The sequence below is a fragment of the Lepidochelys kempii genome, chromosome 21 (genome assembly GCF_965140265.1).
Source record: "Lepidochelys kempii isolate rLepKem1 chromosome 21, rLepKem1.hap2, whole genome shotgun sequence".
Classification (NCBI taxonomy): domain Eukaryota; kingdom Metazoa; phylum Chordata; order Testudines; family Cheloniidae; genus Lepidochelys; species Lepidochelys kempii.
Genome location: NC_133276.1, coordinates 12,703,168 through 12,723,258, shown reverse-complemented (window position 1 = coordinate 12,723,258; position 20,091 = coordinate 12,703,168). Strand labels below are relative to the sequence as shown.

The 20,091-nt window shown below is 47.5% G+C and overlaps 1 protein-coding gene across 4 annotated transcripts; it reads right to left on the bottom strand.

The window, feature by feature from the left end:
* Positions 1 to 1,596: 1,596 nt before the first annotated feature.
* Positions 1,597 to 18,482, bottom strand: ETV7 (ETS variant transcription factor 7). Of its 4 annotated transcripts, none has more exons than XM_073319537.1 (8): positions 18,459 to 18,482; positions 11,082 to 11,214; positions 9,915 to 10,079; positions 6,505 to 6,627; positions 5,624 to 5,839; positions 4,599 to 4,741; positions 4,350 to 4,450; positions 1,597 to 3,252 (listed from the first exon to the last, which is right to left on the bottom strand). In XM_073319537.1, the coding sequence occupies exons 1-8, from the start codon at positions 18,465 to 18,467 to the stop codon at positions 3,135 to 3,137; spliced, it is 1,008 nt and encodes a 335-aa protein (XP_073175638.1). In that variant the 5' UTR covers positions 18,468 to 18,482; the 3' UTR covers positions 1,597 to 3,134. The 4 variants fall into 4 exon arrangements, with proteins under 4 accessions (XP_073175638.1, XP_073175639.1, XP_073175640.1 ...); XM_073319538.1 differs by lacking the exon at positions 18,459 to 18,482 and adding an exon at positions 17,739 to 17,855; XM_073319539.1 differs by lacking the exon at positions 6,505 to 6,627.
* Positions 18,483 to 20,091: the final 1,609 nt, after the last annotated feature.

Sequence of the window (20,091 nt, the reverse complement as noted above, 5' to 3'; positions counted from 1 at the left end):
TTTATTCAGGCATCTTGCTGCACACACAGAAATTGACTTCTCAATGTACAAACCCCTCCCCCTTGATTTTATTGTCCAAAGAGGAAGGAAGAACTGGCTGAAACTTACAAGCCATCTCTCCAGCATCCCATCTTCCATCCCTCCAAAACTCACTCTCAGGAAATATCTTCACAAGCTGCACAGTTATCTTGGAAGAGCCATCATGATTTACACACTTCTTATGAAAGGCATTTCATTAGCCGAGCATGTGCATGCCAATTTGTGGGGCATTCATTTGAATCCATTCTTTTTTTAAAAAAATAAACTGATCAAATGAAAACCACTCTCATTGCCTCAGGGAGAAGGTTATAAGAACAATCCCCCTCCCTCCATCTGTGTTTTTGTCTTCTCCTGCAGACAGGTGCATCATGTTAGTTTGTTGGACTGCTTTGCAAGCTCTTGGGCAGGTTGGTGAATACATGATGGTACTTTGCATTTTCTTTATGGCCTTTTGTCTACAGGATCTCTGGGCATTTTACAAGCCTCAAGATGGGACTTACTGGTGGTGTGTGGCCCTTGTGCTGGCCCCCAGCACAGATGTGAAGCTTAATAAGGGTAGACCCTGATCCAGTAGCGCTTAGTCACATGAGTAACTTTACAAACAGTGGGTCACATCCCCAGCTAGTGTAAATCAGCATATGTCTATTGGCACATTGAGTTCAATGCTGCATGCATGCATAAAGTTATTCACATGCATAGGTGTTTGCAGGATCCTCACCATACTCCTGTGAGATGGGTTTTACTAGCCCCATATTACACATGGGGAAACTGAGTCTTGCCCAGGGTCACATGGAGTCTGTGGCAGAGCCAGGAACTGAACCCAGCAATGCTGACTTTCAGAGTCTTTCCTTTAACCACTAGGCCACGTACCCTCTCCTAAAGGTGGAATGGTGTCCTGGAGAGCAACAAAGATGATCAGAGGTTTAGAAAACATGACCTGTGAGGAAAGGTTGAAAGAACTGGGCACGTAGAGAAGAGGAAGTGGGGGGAGAACCTGGTAGCCTTCAAGTATTTAAAGGGTTCTTGTAAAGAGGACCGTGATAAATTGTTCTCAATGTCCACCAAGGGTAGGACAAGCAAAATACACCAATTCCTTCAGTAAGGGAGATTGGGAAAAGCTTTCTAATGATTTCTATGAGGATACTTCAGCACTGAACCGGTTACCTAGGGAAGTGGTGGAATCTCCACCACTGGTGGCTGTTTAAAAACCAGTTAAACACCTGTCTGGGTTTACTTGGTCCTGCATCAGGGCAGGGGGCTGAACTACATGACCTCTTGAGGTCCCTTCCAGCCCTACATTTCTATGATCCTGTATTATGTAGTGCCTAATCTTAATGCTACTGAAATCCAGGGCAAGGATCCCATTGATTTCACCTTATTTTGTACACTGACTTTTAGTTTAAAAACACGGATAGACCCTCTGGAGTGGAGATGTTGGCAGGGGCAGCAAATGGTCATTGCCTCCTCTCCTGTACCTGTTCTCAGTTTACTCAGCAAAGTCTGCAGATTGGTCAGTCTCTCACCATTCAGTCACCACCAATAAATGGAGAGAAGCAAGACCATCACTGGTTTTTATTCCCTAAATAAGAAATCTAAAAATGGCTATTGTCAGATTAAGTCCTCTTAAAAACCGCACACACCTGTGTTACTAATCCCACCTGAGATTATTAAAAAGGAATGAACTTGTAAAACCTAAATTGGCTTGTGCTGTTTGTTTAGGTTCTGCATATGACTCATCTTGGACACTGGGATCAGATTAGTCAATTTCACTTCCAGGCTCTTAACGCAGAGTCTCGGTCACAAAGACTGCAGGGTAATGTTGGAGTTAATTGCATGGACGTCTAACATGAGAACGTGCTTCTGAAGAATGCATGCATCTGAAGAAGTGGGTATTCACCCACGAAAGCTTATGCTCCAATACGTCTGTTAGTCTACAAGATGCCACAGGATTCTTTGCTGCTTTTACGGATCCAGACTAACACTGCTACCTCTCTGATACTTGATAACATGAGAACATCTCTCTTGCTGCCAGACTGTGTAAAAACACTTTGGGCCAAATGCTCAGGTAGCATAAATCAGCATCACGCCACTGGACCTATGGCAATTAATTTACAGCAGGTGAGGATCTGGTCCATTATTTTAAGAGAAACAACAAACCAAAAACTCAGATTCCAATCCCCCAACATTTGGGAAGTTCTGGTCCAAATCTGAAATTTATGGCTGGCCCACTTCTTTAATGTGCCAGATCAAAACCCCAGTTCCAAATACCCCCTCAGCTTTTGCAGCATGTGGCTCTGAATCCTCCTGCAGTTATCAAGCCTGATTCTTCTCACTTATGTCAGTGAAACAGCTAGCCGATCTGTAATTCTCAAGTGTTTCTATTGTTCATTCCTGTATTGTCACATTGTTTCATGGCCTGCTAATAATGTAGTATTAATAGAGTGAAATTAATTAAATATGCAGCTTAATGAACCCCTTCAGTCTACACAAATGTTCACTTGAGCCCTGAGTCGGCAAGGTATGCCCGTCCAACTTTAAGCATGTGAGAAGCTTTAGTGAAGTCAATGGGACTATCGCACGCTTAAAGTTAGATATGCATGCCAGTCTGTTGCCGCATCAGGGACAAAGATCTTGATTCAGGCAAGCACTTAAGATCATCCCTATTAATGAAAGCACTCAAGCGTTTGCTTATAGTGCTTTGCTGAACAAGGAGGTCCTGTTGATTTGAGGGCCCTCAAGAAACCGAGCCATTTTGAAACTCAAAGAATGAGCATTGTCCATACGGTACCAAATTTGATCATTTAAAAATAAAACAGAGTACCTATGAAGAGAACAACCAAGCCAAAGGCCAGCCCACAGATTGATCTCAGGTTACACAGGCCTGGAGAACCATTTCTGTGCATGACCCTTGCTGCTAATGGTCCCTGGATGGCGTAGTCTTTGACTAGAATATGTATTGAAGCCCTTAACTTGCAGCCCAGTCAGAAAAAGTTGGCCTCTTGTGTCGGGGCACAAGGCATCCTGATTTCTTCAGTGGCATCAAAGCTTGTCTATAGCACAGCACGGTCCCACATTAGACCCATGCTGCAGACTTCCTAGGGTGAGACCTCCAGCATGTCCTCCTTAAAATCCAGTCCTTCCTGCTCTTCACGCTCCAGCTGCTCTAGTTTGTTTGATTTGTCATGTAGTATCTCTCCGTGACTCTTCAGAAATCTGGAATAAAAAACACTTTTTGGAATTGACATCACTGGATGGGGGGCAGCCAAAATTCCCAATGAGCTCGAGGGGCCTGATCCAGAGCCCACTGAAGTCAATGGGAGTCTTTGTGGTGAATTCAGTGGGCTCTGGATCAGACCCTTGGAGATCAGAGCATGGAGAAGCTCTCAGAAGATGCTGGGCACCTTACCTGGTGCCTGATTCTGCAAGATGCTCATTGCCCTCATCTCTTCACCAGGAGTTGAGGGAGCTCAGCCTCTGGCAGGATTGGGCCATGAGACTAGTCTAGGGATCAAAATCAGAACCTCTGAGCCCAGCCCTTCAACTTCCTGTGTTTTGGGCAAAACAGGACCTAGATTTTTGGCTTTGCAGAAAAAAGCTCACAGCTGAAGCTTTGCGAAACCAAAACCACCCCCTGTGTTTAACTCAAGCTGAAGGCCAGCTTCTGCTCTTGGAAACATGTGGGCAGCTTTAGTGGGAACTGGGTGTGCATAAGGGTGGAAGTCAGGCTTTGGCCAGGTTCTGATTTCAGTTAACAGCAGTGTCAATCTAGAGCAATCCCATTTACTCCAGAGTAATTACACTGATGCCTGTCCAGTGCAACTGAGATGAGAATTTGGCTCTAACGTTTTTGGGGAAGCTTTAGACCTAATGCACTGAGCACTGCTTCGTCTCTCAGAATGAAGGCAGCTAAGCCATTTTCCCATTCACTGGTAACATCTCTCTTTACAGGGTCATTTTAGCTGTCTGACTTATGTCCCCTAAATCGGTGGTTCTCAACCAGGGGTCTGGGGTCCCATGGGAGACCGCAAGGAGGTTTCAGAGGGTCCACCAAGCAGGGCCAGCCTTAGATTTACTAGGGCTCAGGGTAGAAAGCCAAACCCCCACTACATGGGGCTGAAGCCAAAGCCTCAGGAATGTAACTTTTGCAGGCCCCCTGGGGCGTGGGGCCCTGGGCAGTTGCCCTGCTTGCTACCCACCAAGGCTGGTCCTGGCTCTTATCTGCAGAAAACCAGTCATGGCACTGGTGGGCCTTGGAGGTTTTTATAGCATGTTGGGGGGGGCTCAGAAAGAAAAAGCTTGAACCCCCCGACCTAAATAACAGCTTCTGTCCCGGTTCCTTTTTGATGATGTTGAGTTTGTAGTAATGTCTTAAAGCTCTCGACATCTTCTCATAAGTCATGTTCACCCGGTTCTGTAAGAATAAAAGGCATTTCAGTGCAAAGCACCCCAGAGGATCAGGCTCTAAAAGGAGGTGAGGCACTTCCCCTTTAAAATGGAGACAGGTAAGACCTGGTACTTGAGAGTTAAGGAATGACCAACTTCTTCTCAGCCAGACTTGCCTTATGATTTCCCCAGAGCCTGGCAAGACCATTAGGATCAACAACCCGGAAAATCTTGGCTTCTTTATCTTCCCATTTGATGTATGGCTCGTACCGGCTGTCAGAGAGGAGCTGATAGACATAATCCCAGAGTAACCTGCAGTCTGTGTGTTAACAGAGAAGAAAACATTGACCGTTTTAAGCTAGGAAGTGTCCACACAATCTAAAGCCAATCAGCAGACTGTGTTTATTAATAATACCCCCCTCTTATATAGTCCTTTTTTAATAATCTCAAAGCATTTGATAAAGGTGGTAGTTCTTATTATCCACATTTTACAGATAGGGAAACTGAGGCACAGACTCATTGCTCTGGAACTCAGAAGCATGGGACAAGCCTCCCCAGCCAGGGAGACTGTATAACCCCCACACGCTGTGTAGCACTCTGTCCCTTTCCAGTGGTGGCTGGGTCACGTACAGAGCTTGAACCTGCTAACTTGGCTAACAGAACTGGTTCTTTTAATGCTGGCAGTAAAGGCTCATGGTCTTAAAACCAGAGGTTCTGGCACTGGATAAATACGGCTGTCACTTCTGGTCTCCGAGTAGGGCAGCATGAGGCAAATGAGCCCCACACACTGATCTCTCCAAGAGATCCTTCTTTTGTTTGTCTTTAGTATGACAAAGGTTTTTAGACTGAATGTCATGCTCTGTGTGCAAGGACACCTAACAGGACCTGTCTCTAACTGTATACGGTAATGGCGATAGCCTCAAGTCGTCCTGGCGGCTCTAATTTGGCTGCTCTCACTGGACACCAAGGCATATTTTGCAGATGTTCAATGGTAGACAAAGATGCTTCAGGGCCAGACGCGCCACTGAGTTTGGAAGCATAGACCTAGATTTCCCAGTGAAACCTCTTGTGTGCCCCTTGTTGGATGGAAACTTGTTTACATCTCCAGGAGTTTCATTTTTCAGGCAGCGCGGCTTTCACTGCCTGAGGGCCAGTCTGACCTGTCTGACACTGGCATGAGGCTTTAAAAATTAATACTCACCTGCAATTTTTCCATCGACTGGGGCTGGCGATGTATTGGGAAAAGAACAGATGATCTCTGCCCTGTAGCTGACTTCTGGGCTGTGATGAGAGAGGTTAAGTGGCTCCACTCTACAGGAAGCTTTGTTAGGAGACTTGGGCTGTCCTACATGGCTCAGGCAGCTCGTTGACAATGAAGGGACCGCAGCTGGGGAAACTTCTAACTCACAGTTCACACCTGCAAGGAAATCCAGTGCATCCTTGTTACAGTATTTCCAGAAAGACCCTATGAGAACAATTTACCAGTATGACACAGAGCACAGACTGGCTAGGATGGACTCTGGCCAAAGTCCATGCCCCGTGTCTGCTCCAGGTGGATGAAGAACAAGGTTCTTCTGTCACTGATGCTAGTGTAATGCTGATATCACTGCATGCAAGTGGAAAATGGAGTCTATTGGGACATCCTAAGGGAGGGGAACTGTTGCAGAAGGAAGCAGCAGGGAACTGAAAGGGCATTGAGGTGGTGGTAGGGAGCCACTGGCTAGGAGGAGGGTAGATAGTGAGTCAGCGGAGGAAGCCAGGAAGGGAAGGTGAAGAATGTCCGATCAGGCTAGGACAAAACTTCACATAAGGCATCTAAAAGCTGGGCTTCCAAAACCTGAGGCAATTCAGAATTAGAGGCCATGGCTGAAACTGTCACCCCCCAGTGACTTGCTGAAGACTGCAGTCTGTCAGAGCTGGGATTAGAACTGGGGACTCCCTGGCCCTACTCCTGTGCTCAGCCCACTAGGCCTTGCCTCCCTCAGACAGAAATGTAAAAAAGAGCGCTGACAGGCTTGTTTCCTTAACTAACCCCACCCCCACCTCCCACACCCGCTGAAGGCTCCTAAAGAGACACGGTACCTTCCGGATGGCTCTGGATCTGCATGTGTTTTGCCTCCCTAAAGGGTGAATTAAATAAAGGGCTGCACACCAGGGCTCTTCTCTGGGTCTTAATGTACTGGAGTAACTCATACAAAACATCACCTGTGGGGAAAGGAAAGACAATTGGGTGCATCTGGATTAGTAGAGTCTGAAATGTGTTTAATCACAGCCGTCTGCCTGGGCCAGGGGTACCCTGCGCAGTGAAACGGACATGGAAAGCTAACACACATCCTCCGCTGTCATGTGATCTCTAACTGCTGCCCAGTCCATCATGGTTTGCAGGACTCTTGTGAAAGTGTCTTGTAGATAAGGCACTAGACTGGGACTCAGATTCCATAAATGCATAGATTTTTAAGACCAGAAGGGGCTACTAGCACATCATGTTACACAGGAGGTCAAACAAAAGGCACAGAATTTCACCATAGTCTCAGATCTTCTAGGCAGTATCCTTGGACAAGTCACCTGCTGACTCTCTGCCTTAGTTCCCCATCTGCAAAATGGGGCTGATGCCTTTGTCAGTCCTGTTTCATTACACTGTAATCTCTTTGGGGCAGGGACCGTCTCTTACTATGTGCAGGTACAATGCACTAGGCACACCGGCTCTGAGCTGGGCGTGAGCCTTTGGTGCTACCGTAAGGCCAATAATTATGGAGGCTTCTCCATGTGCAGTAGCAGAATCCAAGCAGTCCACCACCTGTTCCCTCCATGCTTGTGTGTTTCTTGACAGGAGTATCCCATGCTTACATAGCACCTTGCACCCCAAAGGACCTCAAACTTTTAACAGACAAATTACAAAGGGTCACTTCCCCCTCCACTGAAACTGCAGGGAACCAGGGGTGAAAGTAAGTCCGATGACTTACCAGTATGCTGGGGCCAGCTCTGGCCCCTGGAAGGGGCAGGGCTGAGGGGGTCAGAGCCAGCCCCAGCCCACCCTGTAAGGTAAGTGCCCCCCCCCTCTTCCTAATACCTAACAGGCATTAAATTATTAGCCTCTGGAGCCCTGGAGTAGCGGTGGCAGGGCTCCGGCGGCTATTTAAAGACCCGGGGTGGTAGAAGCAGGGGAGCCCCGGGCCCTTTAAATAGCCACCAGAGAGCCGCAGCCACTACCCCAGGCCTCCAGCAGCGGGGCTCTGGAGGCAATTTAAAGGGCCTGGGGCTCCAGCCACTGCTGGGAGCCCCAGGCCCTTTAAACTGCCCCCTGGCGAAGCCAGGCTGCCCCAGTACAGTGTGCCATACTGGGGTGTACCGGCTTACTTTCACCTCTGGGGTTGAACACAGCACCTGTTAACAGTGCATTACAACTTTACACAGCAGTTCAGTAAAGGAAACTTACTATACCTAATTGAACCTTCAGGGGAACTATGTATGGCCTGAGTGATGCTGGCAGACCAGGTGTCAGCTCATGCAAAGTCCCCATTTCCCAACTAAACACTGACTGAGTTCAGCTGTGTATTTTTCTGACTCACCCGTGTGTTAGCATTATTTAAAATAGGTATTACATTATAAAAAATGTGTTTATGGAATGCTTGTGAGTTGCTGCATGCATTCATTTCACTTATAACCTCTGTATCCCATAGGGTAAGGTAATATTCAAGCATTTGTATTGTACATCTCTGTAAATCAGACTGGAGAGGGACATTAACTAGTGTAAAATGCTGGTCTCCAACAGATTATGTCCTGGTCCATAAAGCCAGGGTAGTGCTTTAATGTGGCTTGTGTGGCCGTGGTGCAGCACTGGGAGAGAGCTCTCCCGGTGCGCTTAAAAAAACAAAAGACAAAAACCAGGGGCGTAGCTACCAGCGCTGAAGCTTGCTGCACTCGGGGGGGGGGGGTGTTTTTCCCACCCCGAGTGAGAAAGTTGCTGTAAAGCGTCAGTGCAGACAAGCCCTAAGGAAGGCCCAGCAACGCCAGATGAACTAGAGTGGAACATTAAAGAGGACAAAAGACTTTTGTTTACTCTTCCCCTGCCCACCCCCATGAAGATGAGTCATGCACGTGAATTCCTCCCTCAGCTGAGTTTGCAGCTCAGAGCACAAGGGAGGAGGAAATAAAAACCCCTAACTAGGAGGAAATTATTTCTATGCTGCTTGAACACTGTATAAGGGGCAACATTTTCCAGACCTAAACAAGAGCCTTAAAGGACACATTGAGCTTGCTTATTATAGAAGCTTCTATTACCTTTAGGATCTTAAGATTGGAACTCATTTGTGTGTATGTTCACCTGCTTAACCTTGTAAATAACTCTTGCTTCCTTTTCCTAGTTAATAAGTCTTTAGATAGTTTATTCTAGGACTGGGTGCAAGCATGGTCTTTGCTGTGAGTTCTGAAGTGCCAATGACCTGGGGAAAGTGGCTGGATCTCTACTGTACTCCATGCTAAAGGAACCACTTAACATTACAATAAATCCAAACAAAACCCCTGAGAGAAAATACAGGAGAGATCCAGCCGCTTAGTAATCTGAATACTGCTGCGATCCTTGGTGTAAGGAATCATCTATTGCAAAGGTATGCCTACCTGGGTGGCAAAAGAAGATGGGCAAAACCAAGGGGACTGTCTGTCAGTCCATGTTGAGGCTGTTCTAGCACATGTGGTGTTTACACTTGACTGGCTGGTGAAATCTAACTCTCGAATTCAAAACCGGGTTGGGGGGCCTGGTTCTTAACAGTCTGCCCTTGGTACTCCTGCTCTTAAGCCACTGCAGGACAGCTTGACAGTGTGTGAGAACATAAGGCAGGGTTCAAAACAGGACTGGACATTTGTATGAATGAGAACATCCGGAGTTATTTTAGATAGCATGAGGGTATATATCTCTCTTACGTCAGGGCATATGCCAATCTCTACAGATGACTCAGGAAGAAACCTTCTCCATAGGCAGGTTCCCCACTGCAATGTTCTTGCACCTGTCTCTGAAGCATTCCATATGGGACGCTGCCAGAGGCAGAAAACTGGACTATATAGACCACTGGTCTAATCTAATTTGGCAATTCCTGTAACCCTGCCTAGTTGTACCCTAGATAGATGGGTGAGGAAGGCATGGTAGGGATGCTCCCCCCCTCCCACCCCTTTCCTCAGGGCATCCAAAAAAGACCGGGCAGGATTTTGATACTTTGTTACTGTCCTTCCCTGCATTCCCAAGAGGCCCCAAATAGAGATGGGTGCCATGGTACTAGGTGCTGTACAGACATTGTGAGATTATCCCTCCCCTGAAGGCTTGACGGTCTCATCAGACAACAGGTGAGTGGGGAAATGACTTGCCCTGGGTCACGCAGCAGGTCAGTGGCAGAGGGGTGAACTGAAGCGAGGTTTTTCCGGAATCCCAACCCAGTGCCCTATCCTGTGGACTGCATTGTACAGCAGCGTCATTACAAAATACTATTGTTTCCTCTGACCTGAACTAGGAGCCCTGTATCTGAAATCCTCCTTGGTGAGAATGCAAAGGGCTTTTCCGTTCAGTTCAAACTTGTTTTCATCCGTTTGCCGGAGTGAATATTCTTTCTCGGCCCATCTTAGCCAGTGAATCACATCGTCCTTGCTCCACAGTGAGGGCTGGATTCCTGAAACCAAGCCAGAACAATCTCTGAAATAAAGCCTCAGTCTAGAACAGGGGTGGGATGGGACACTGGTCTTGTTCAGCATCAAACTTCCATTCTAAAGGAACCACTTTCTGATTACAATAAATCAGAACAAAACCCCTGAGAAAGAAAATACAATACAGATGAGGTTGACATGTAAAGTTTGGCTCTGGTATCATCCACTTACTCCAAACATCACTGGCTGGGATTCTCAGAGGACTAGAGTTATGTGTACAGTTACAACAGGAGGTGTGTGCCTAATTCTTAGGCCTGTTTGAAATTCCCAGCCTCTGAGCATAACTAGTACCATCTCATCCCAAAGCACTCGACAGCTATTACTGCATCCTCTCACCCCAGTGAGAGCAGGGACTGGCATTAGCCCAACTTATTTACGTGACCATTGAACCTATAGCTCCAGCTGAGATCCTGGTCCCATTATGCTAGGTTCTGTCCAGACTGTAAGAAAGGGTGCCTACCTCAGAGTTCATGTCACCCTCTGGTCAGTGTTACTCCCCTTTGTCCCCATACTCAGGCATGTAAAAGGTAACATGGAGTTTGCAAGCCTGGATCCTGGGGAGGTCCAAGATGTAGGGGTGTGAGGAAGGAAATCAAGGCAGCAGGAACTGACTTATGAGTCCCATTTCTTGGGAAAAGTCACTTCACTGTTCTTGCCTCAGTTTCCCCATTTGTGAAATGAAGATGACTTAACCACTTCTAAGGTAATTAATGTTTGTGAAACCAACATGAGCACGGTGTGTACTATTCCCCCTTCTGGTGACTGGTCAGCTGGAGCATAACCACCTACTAGTGCTATTTGTTAATGGAGTTACTCCTTTAGCTCTAGTGGTAGAGGTCTTCAGTACAGTAATGAAGATCCAGAAGTCAAATTAGGCTAGTGGGCTGTTGCTTTTGCACCGTGCTTTATAAAATACCTCCTCAGTAACGTTAATTTGTAGGCCATTAAACAAGGCACCATCTACTCACTGAGCCTGCCTGGTAATTTGAAGATTTCGCCTTCACTGATTGGCTGCGAGAAGGCTGCACACCTGGACTGTGATGGCAGTGGTAAGGAAGCTGCTGTTACAGGGCTCCCAGAAGAACTGACGGTCACTTCACCCTGGGGGAGAGAGGTTAACACATCAACTGAAAAAGAACAGCCACAGCTGTAAGTTCCCCACTGCTGTGTTCGAGCATGGGGTTGTTTGTTTAAGCAGTCTCAAACAGTAGCATTATTCTGTTTAATGCAGGTATCCTCAAAAGCTCAGCAAATTTGAGTCTGGTTGGTAGGTGAGGGGACACCATCAGGGAAAATCCACTGCAGGAACCAGTGCTGATTCAGTTTAGGGTACTCTCCTCTGAGTCAGGCCTGAATCAGTGCTGTGTTCCTGGAAGTGCCATCTTACATCCAAGAACACACAGCAGAAGTGCTAACTGTCTGGTGGTCAGATTCCCCCTCGCTTGCTGCAAGGGCAACCTAGGGAAGGACTTTTAACCCTGATGTACTGACCAAAAGTCACTTGGGCAATTGCACCCTTTCCCTAACTTCTCCCTAAACTTTAACATTGGCTCTCTAATTCTTCTCAAGCACACCATGCTCACACTCCAGAGATGGAGGAATTGATCTGTGGGATGAAAGGAGCTATATCTTTGTGCCTACATCTAGGAAAGATGGTCTCGTGGATAGGGTGCCGGCCCAAATTCAATTCCTAGCCCCACAGCAGGCAGCTTGAGAGATTTTAAGCAGGTCACTTAATCTACCTTGTGCCTCAAAAAATCCAGAGCTAGTATTTCCCTACCACACTGGGGTGTTTGAAGATTAATTGTGTTAGTGACACTGAGATGCTCAGGATACCATGGTGATGGCAGCCATATATTTGTATTCCCTCTACCTCCCTCATCGACTTCAACATAAATGGCAGCTCCTATCCTTCTATGGCCCCAATTACCATAGTGTTCAAGCACCTCACATTCTTTAATGGGTTTATCCTTCCAACATCCACTGAGGTAGGGCTACCCCCACTTAGATGGGGGAACTCACACACTGCCAGACTAAGGCCCAGATCCTCAAAAGTGGCACCAACTCCCACTGACTGACTTTCCCCAAGGTCCCACAGGGGGGCTGTGGCAGAGCCTGGAATTAAACGCTATTCTCCACAAATCCAGATTAACACCATCACTCCAAGACCATCCATCTGCTATTGGAGTGCCCTCTATATTCACTGGGAATTGATTATATGGGGTATACACACCCGATTCTAATGAATAATCCTTGTTCAGTGCTGAAAGTGGAGGGGGGCATGCAGAAGGTCCCTGCCAGTTTGCTCTTGGGGGAAATACCATCCCAAACCCAGTCTGTCACTCATGTTAATCCAGAACATGTTTTATTAGCCTAGTGGATAGGGGCAAAGCTGTAGACCTGAGATCCTGATCTTTAGTAATGCTTTTGACAGTCTCACATGGCATCTTCATAAGCAAACTAGGGGAAATGTCATCTAGATGAACTTATTTTAAAATGGGTGCAAAACTGGTTGAAAGACCATACTCTAGATAGTGGTTTGCTGTCAAACTGGAGGGACCTGATAACTACTCTCAGTGGGGCACTGCAGGGGTCTGTCCTGGTCTACTGGTCATTAATTAATGACTTGGATAATGGAGTCTAGAGTGTGCATAAAATAATCTGCAGATGACACCGAGCTGGGAGGCGTTGCTGACCCTTTAGAGGAGAGGATTAGAGTTCAAAGCAATCTTGACAAACTGGGGAACCAGTCTGAAATCAACCATATGAAATTCAAGTGCAAAGTACTCCACTTAGGAAGGGAAAATCAAATGCACAATCCCCAAATTGGGGATGACCAGCTAGGTTACAGGGGATCACAAATTGAATACAAGTCAAAAATGTGGTACAGTGACAATAAAGGCTGATACCCTTCTCAGGTGTGTTATGGCGTATGTAAAACAGTGGAGGTAATTGTCCTGCTCTGTTTGGCACTGGTGAGATCTCAGCTGGAATATTATGTCCAGTTCTGGGTGCCACACTTCAAGATGTGGACAAATTGGAGAGGGTCCAGAGGTTTAGGAAACTTGACCTATGAGAAAAGATTACTGAGCATCTTTGGCCTTGAGAAAAGGAGGGGCAGAGGGGAACCTGATAACAGGTCTTCACCTATTTGAAGACTGTTAAGAGGACTGATCAGTTGTTCTCCATGTCCATAGAAAGTAGCATGAGGAGTAATGGGCTTATTCTGCAGCAAGGTTAGGTTCTCTATTAGGGAACACTTTTTCTAACTATAAGGATAATTAAGCACTGGAATAGACTTCCAAGGGGGTTGTGGAATCCAGCACCTGTCAGGGATGATCTAGGTATACCTGGTCCTGACTCAGCACAGGGGGCTGGATTACTTGACCTCAAGAGGTCCCTTCCAGCCCTACACTTCTATAATGCTATGTTAGCAAGAATCAGCAGTGTTCTGCATCCAATCCAATTTATATTGTGAAATGTGCAAGGAAGTAGTCTTCCCCCTCTGAATCCCAGTAATGTGGTTCTAACCAATCGCTGAGCTGACTTTACACTGGAAAAAATTTCACTCCCTGGGAGTGATACTCACCCACCCTGCAAAAAGGTTTAGCCAAATTTTCTAAACCAGCCACTGATTCTAGGCACCTTAATTTCTGGGAGCCCAGCTTGGGCCTGATTGGTGGAGGTGCCGCACCCTTGCAGTTCCCAGTGGCTTCATTTGGAGTTGTGGGTGCTCAGCACCTCCAAAAATTAGGTGTGAAGACAATCAAATTGTGTAGCTCCAAATCAAGGCATACATTTTTCTTGCCTTTCCAAGCCACCAAGGAACATTCAGACTCTAAAGCAAAGATCCTCAGCCGCATACGGTTCCTTCACGCAATCCGTATGCCTCACTGTAGTTGAGGCCAAAGATGTGAACCTGGTCTCAGCCAGAATGAATGGAGCATTCATGGGAGGGGCTACTGGCAATGTGAATATTCTAATCTACATGTACAAGGCCATTCTCCTCTTGACCTGCTGCTTACCAACAGGGAAGAATTGGTAGGGGAAGTAGAAGTGGGTGGCAACCTTGGCAGCCGTGACCATGAGATGGTTGAGTTCAGGATCCTCAAAAAAGGAAGAAAGGAGAATAGCAAAATACGGACCCTGGACTTCAGAAGAGCAGATGTTGACTCCCTTAGGGAACTGGTGGGCGGGATCCCCTGGGAGGCGAATGAGCGGGAAAGGAGTCCAGGAAAGCTGGCTGTATTTTAAAGAAGCCTTATTGAGGGTGCAGGAACAAACCATCCCATTGTGCAGAAAGAATAGCAAAAATGGCAGGTGACCAGCTTGGCTTATCAGAGAAGACTCCAGTGAGCTTGAACACAAAAAGGAAGCTAGCTTACAAGAAGTCCAAACTTGGACAGATGACTAGGGAGGAGTATAACCAATATTGCTCCAGCATGCAGGGGCGTAATCAGGAAGGCCAAAACACAACTGGAATTGCAGCTAACAAGGGATGTGAAGGGTAACAAGAAGGCTTTCTACAGGTATGTTAGCAACAAGAAAGTCAGGGAAAGTGTGGGACCCTTAATGAATGGGAGAGGCAACCTAATGACAGATGTGGAAAAAGCTGAAGTACTCAATGTTTTTTTTGCCTCCGTATTCGCAGACAAGTTCAGCTCCCACACTACTGTCCAGGGCAACACAGTATGGGAAGGAGGTGAACAGCCCTCAGTGATGAAAGAACAGGTTAAGGACTATTTAGAAAAGCTGGACATGCATAAGTCCATGGGTCCAGATCTAATGCATCTGAGGGTGCTGAGGGAGTTGGCTGATGTGACTGCAGAGCCATTGACCATTATCTTTGAAAACTTGTGTCAATCGAGGGAGGTCCCAGACAATTGGAAAAAGGCAAATATAGTGCCCATCTTTAAAAAAGGGAAGAAGGAGAACCCAGGGAACTATGGACAGATCAGCCTCACCTCAGTGCCTGGAAAAATTATGGAGCAGGTCCTCAAGGAAATGAAGCACTTGGAAGAGAGAACGGTGATCAGAAACAGTCAACATGGATTCACCAAGGGCAAGTCATGCCTGACCAACCTGATTGCCTTCTCTGATGAGATAACTGGCTCTGTGGATATGGGGGAAAGCAGTGAACGTGATATAACTTGATTTTAGCAAAGCTTTTGATATGGTCTTCCACAGTATTCTTGCCAACAAGTTAAAAAAGTATGGATTGGACGAATGGATTAGATGGTGGATAGAAAGCTCGCTAGATTGTGGGGCTCAATGGGTAGTGATCAACTGCTCGATGTCTAGTTGGCAGCTGGTGTCAAGCAGAGTGCCCCAGGAGTCAGTCCTGGTGCTGGTTTTGTTCAACATGTTTGTTAATGATTTGGATGATGGGATGGATTGCATCATCAGCAAGTTTGCAGATAACACTAAACTGGGGGGAGAAGTAGATATGCTGGAGGGTAGGGATAGAGTCCAGAGTAATCTAGGCAAATTGGAGGATTGGGCCAAAAGAAATCTGAGGTTCAGCAAGGACAAGTGTAAAGTCCTGCACTTAGGACAGAAGAATCCCATGCACCGCTACAGGCTGGGGACCAACTGGCTAAGCAGCAGTTCTGCAGAAAAGGACCTAGGGGTTACAGTGGACAAGAAGCTGGATATGAGTCAGCAGTGTGCCCTTGTTGACAAGAAAGCTAAGAGCATATTGGGCTACATTAGCAGGAGCATTGCCAGCAGATCGAGGGAAGTGATTATTCCCCTCTATTTGGCACTGGTGAGGCCACATCTGGAGTTCTGCATCCAGTTTTGGGCCCCCCACTACAGAAGGGATGTGGACAAATTAGAGACAGGCCAACAGAGGGCAACAAAAATGATCGGGGGCCTGAGCACATGACTTACGAGGAGAGGCTGAGGGAATTGGGCTTGTTTAGTCTTCAGAAGAGAGGGGGGATTTGATAGCAGCCTTCAACTACCTGAAGGGGGGGGGTTCCAGTGAGGATGGAGTTCAGCTGTTCTCAGTGGTGGCAGATGACAGAACAAGGACTAATGGTCTCAAGTTGCAGTGGTCTAGGTTGGATATTCAAAGGTGGTGAAGCACTGGAATGGGTTGCCTAGGGAGGTGGTGGAATCTCCATCCTTATAAGTTTTTAAGGCGCAGTTTAACAAAGCCCTGGCTAGGATGATTTAGTGGGTGTTGGTCCTGCTTTGAGCAGGGGGTTGGACTAAATGACCTCCTGAGGTCTCTTCCAATCCTAATCTTCTATGATCTCTCCTGGTCTTCATAACATCCCAAGGTAGCCATGTCATTACATTTGAGCAACAATTTATAACTGCAGTAGGAGATGCACTATTTCCATTTATGGAGTGGTTGTGTATTATGAAACTAGGAAGTCTCCTACTTCATGTGGACAATGTCTTTAATGTCTAGTATTAACTGTGTCCAAACCAGGAAGAAAGCCTTCCGAAACTGGTTTAATGATTAGTTAGATCTTTCCAAAATCTCTGCACTTCTTCTTTCAGCAGGTCTAGTTAGCTTTATTAGCGGTAGTATTGTATCTGTTTGGGTTTTTTAAACTTAATTTACTAGGAAACAATCCAGCATGAACTTTTTAACACTTTTTACAGCAACATGAGGCATGTTTCAGATTCATTCTAAGCAACAGGCTACAGGAAAAATAAAAGTGAAAGAGGTTAGCAGGGTAAATTATGTGTTTCTCTTCTGGAAAGACACTTTCCAACTTTGGGTTTTTCTCTCCCCTAGCTCAACTATATTGCAGTTAGATTTACCCTTTAGAAAAGAAAAAAAAAATCCAGGTGGTCAAAATTCTGCCAGTTTGCAGGTATTCTTGGTAGACCAGAAAAGCAGCCTTAATTATTGTCCCATTTATTTTCTCCTTTTTAGAGTGTTTGAGGCTATTTCATTTCCTTAGTTCTCATGGGTTCTCTGCAGGGGAGGGAGGGGATCTATGGAGGCTTGCTGCAGACTTAAAAACTTCATAAAACTTACCTGGAAACAAAACCTAAATCCTAGAGTATTCCAGCAGCTCTAAGTTAAGGTGACCTCCTTTAAAGGTTAAAATTGTAAAATTATGCGGGAGGTATCAAAAAAAAATTAGTCTTCTCTGCAAAATGCTCGTGCATTGGTCCACGCTCCATATACTGAAGCATGATCTAGCCCGCTTCGCCTCCTTCCCCTTATGAACTGTCCCGAAGGAAGGAAGGAAGGGGAATTCCAGTGTTCGTTAATTACAGGCTTACACAAAGCAAGGAGGATCAGAATGTTTCAAGGAGATCTGAAGCCTCACAAGCTTGCGAGTGTCTGGCGGGGGGAAGGGGCAGAGTAGGGGGGCTAGGAGGGCTTGGGGATTTGACGGGGGGGAGCTACACTGAGGGGGCAGAGACCTATAGCGCGGGATGTGTGGGTGTATGAGGAAGGTTGCTGGAAGTGTTTGAAGGGGGGGGGAAGATTGCTGGGCAGGGGGGTGAGTTTGCAGGGCTGTTTGAGGGGATGGGGTCGGGAAGGAAGCCGGGGAGGGTGCTTGGGGGGACAGAGGGGAGGAAGGCTGCAGGGTGGGGGGGGGTGCAGTGGGAGGTGGGTGGCTGGTGCAGCAGCGATGTGGCTCAGCTCTTACCTGCATTCCAGGTGGAGGTGGAAGGTGCGGCTCCGGCCCCGGGGGGCTCCGCTCCCGCTGCTCCCCGAGCAGGCTCCCCCCCGCTCCCCCCCACGCAGCCAGCGGGGGAAGCCGCGATCCCTTCCCCTCCGCCCCGGGCTGCCCGGTCCCCCGCCCGCGAGCGCAGACACAGCCGTGTGTGGCCGCGGCTCGGATCCTTCCGGGAAACGAAAACGAAACAAACCGGATCTGAGAGAACCAGGCGCTCAGCCCCGGGGCAACAGCGGCGCCCGCCCCCCCCCCCCCCCCCCAGCATGCCGCCCTGGCCCCCGCCAGCCCTGCAAAGACCTGGGGGCGCCGCGCTGGGTGGAGGGCGGTGGGATCAGGGCGGCAGGGCTTGTGCCAAACCCTGGCAGTCCCTAGCCCCGGCCCTTCTAGGCTTGGCAGTTCTTAGCCCTGGCACCCCTGATCGCTTGAGCCCCCCCCCCCACACACACACACACACCTCTTTCATTACTCATTAAGCACTGCAGGGTGGGGGCACCAGCCAAGCTGCCCGGTGCCAGGGAACTGCCCTCCCAGGGCAAGAGGCAGCAGGCGCTTCTGGGCTGGAGGGTTTTGACAGCCGGAGGCAGGGGGGTGTTTTACAGCCCCCATCCCTCCTCTAACCCCATCCCTAAGTGGGTTGTAAATTTGTGGGGCACGTGATGGCGACCACCCGCCAGGGTACATACAGGGTACCTTAATCATACCAGGAACGAGCCTTGCGTATCTTTCAGCACCCAGCCCACATAGCCTCTTATAGCTTCCTGCAAAGTTTGCCTTTCCTACCGCAACGAGTTGGTGGTGGTGCTGCCCCCTACAGGATTAAAGCAGAAGTGCTTCATAGTGTCATAGTGCCTATACTGCTGACACCTACCCAGGAGCCTCCTTTAGCATAAGTGGTAGGGGCTTGCAGGCTCTATTTTGGCAGCAGGGAATCTTAGTTCCCCTCAGCGTAGCTCTGAAGGCCCCTGCTGTGCAGAATGGGGGTGCTCTGAAATCCTAGGTAATGAGGTTGGTTAGTTCCATGTGAAATTGAAAGGCAGTGAATCCTTGCTTCTTGAGGACCAGCTTTGATTTACAAAGGGGGTGTGTAAGTAACTGTCTCTACTGTTTATACAGCACCTAGTACAATGGGGTCCTGGTCCACACCTGAAGCTCCTAGGTGCCAAGATAATACAAACAAGAAATAGCTGGTTCGTGTGTGTCCTCCACTGTCTTCTACTGGATAGCATCAGAACTAGACAACTGTCGTAGACCCCCTGGGGCTAGAAGCTAATTGAGATTCCCCTTTCCTTCAGGTGGAAGGGGCTTATCACAAAATCCTCCAGACAGCAGAGAAAGAACTCTGACCTTTCTCTAGAAGTGCTGACCCTTATCACTTCAGCTAAATGAGAAGGATCTGATTTCTAGTGACCGCTCTTGTGATGTTCCAAGTAGCCATATTACACAGCTCAGTAACTACCATAAAGTCCAAGATGGGGGGGGTCAGAATGTCTCTCAATGTCTAACATGCAATGAACAATGAATCTGTATAAAAGAATCTCCCTTTATTTACCAGGTTGAGAGAGTTCTGTGTTAATCTGGTCTGTTGATTGATTCCCTGAGCATCTCAACTTGTGTTTTCAAAGCACTGTACAACCATTTGTTGGGATTCCCTCAGACCTTTTTCACTCACCTTACCCAGAACTAGCTAAGCCAGCCCTCCATCATTAAGTGGTTAATCCTCATAAAACACTGTGAGGCAGGTAAATAATACTTATTACCCATTTGACAGAGGGGAAGATGAGGGTCACCATGTCCAGAAGTAGCCAGTTGTCTTTGGGTGCCTCTGTTTTTTGAGGTGCCCAACCTGAGACCTTGGGCCTCATTTTCAGAGATGCTAAGTACTTAAAATCCCCATTGACTTCTTCTCAATGTAGGGCTTTGGCACCCGAAATCAGGGGCCAGTCCTAAAACTTGTTGCCTAAATGAGTAGCCCAAAACCACACAGCCAGTGGGGAGGCGGGGGGGGAACTGGTATAATGGCAGAAGGCCTTGGCTTAACAATACTCTGTGGTAGGGGTCCTAGGAGGTAGTAAAAAGAGACAAGAGCAAATCTGAAACAGAAAGAGGGTCAACTTAAATGCAGTAAAAGGGAAGCTGATCTCAGTAGCAGATCCCCTTGGTGGGCATTGCAGCAGTTCTTCACAAGTAAATATAGATCTGAAGTGAGAGACATGAGGGGTGCCATTTGCTATAGGGCAAAGGGGGCAGGTGCCCCCAACCATGTTCCCCCCCCCAGTGTCATAGGTCAATATGCTCCCTTTTTTGCTCCTCCTCCCCCTGACTT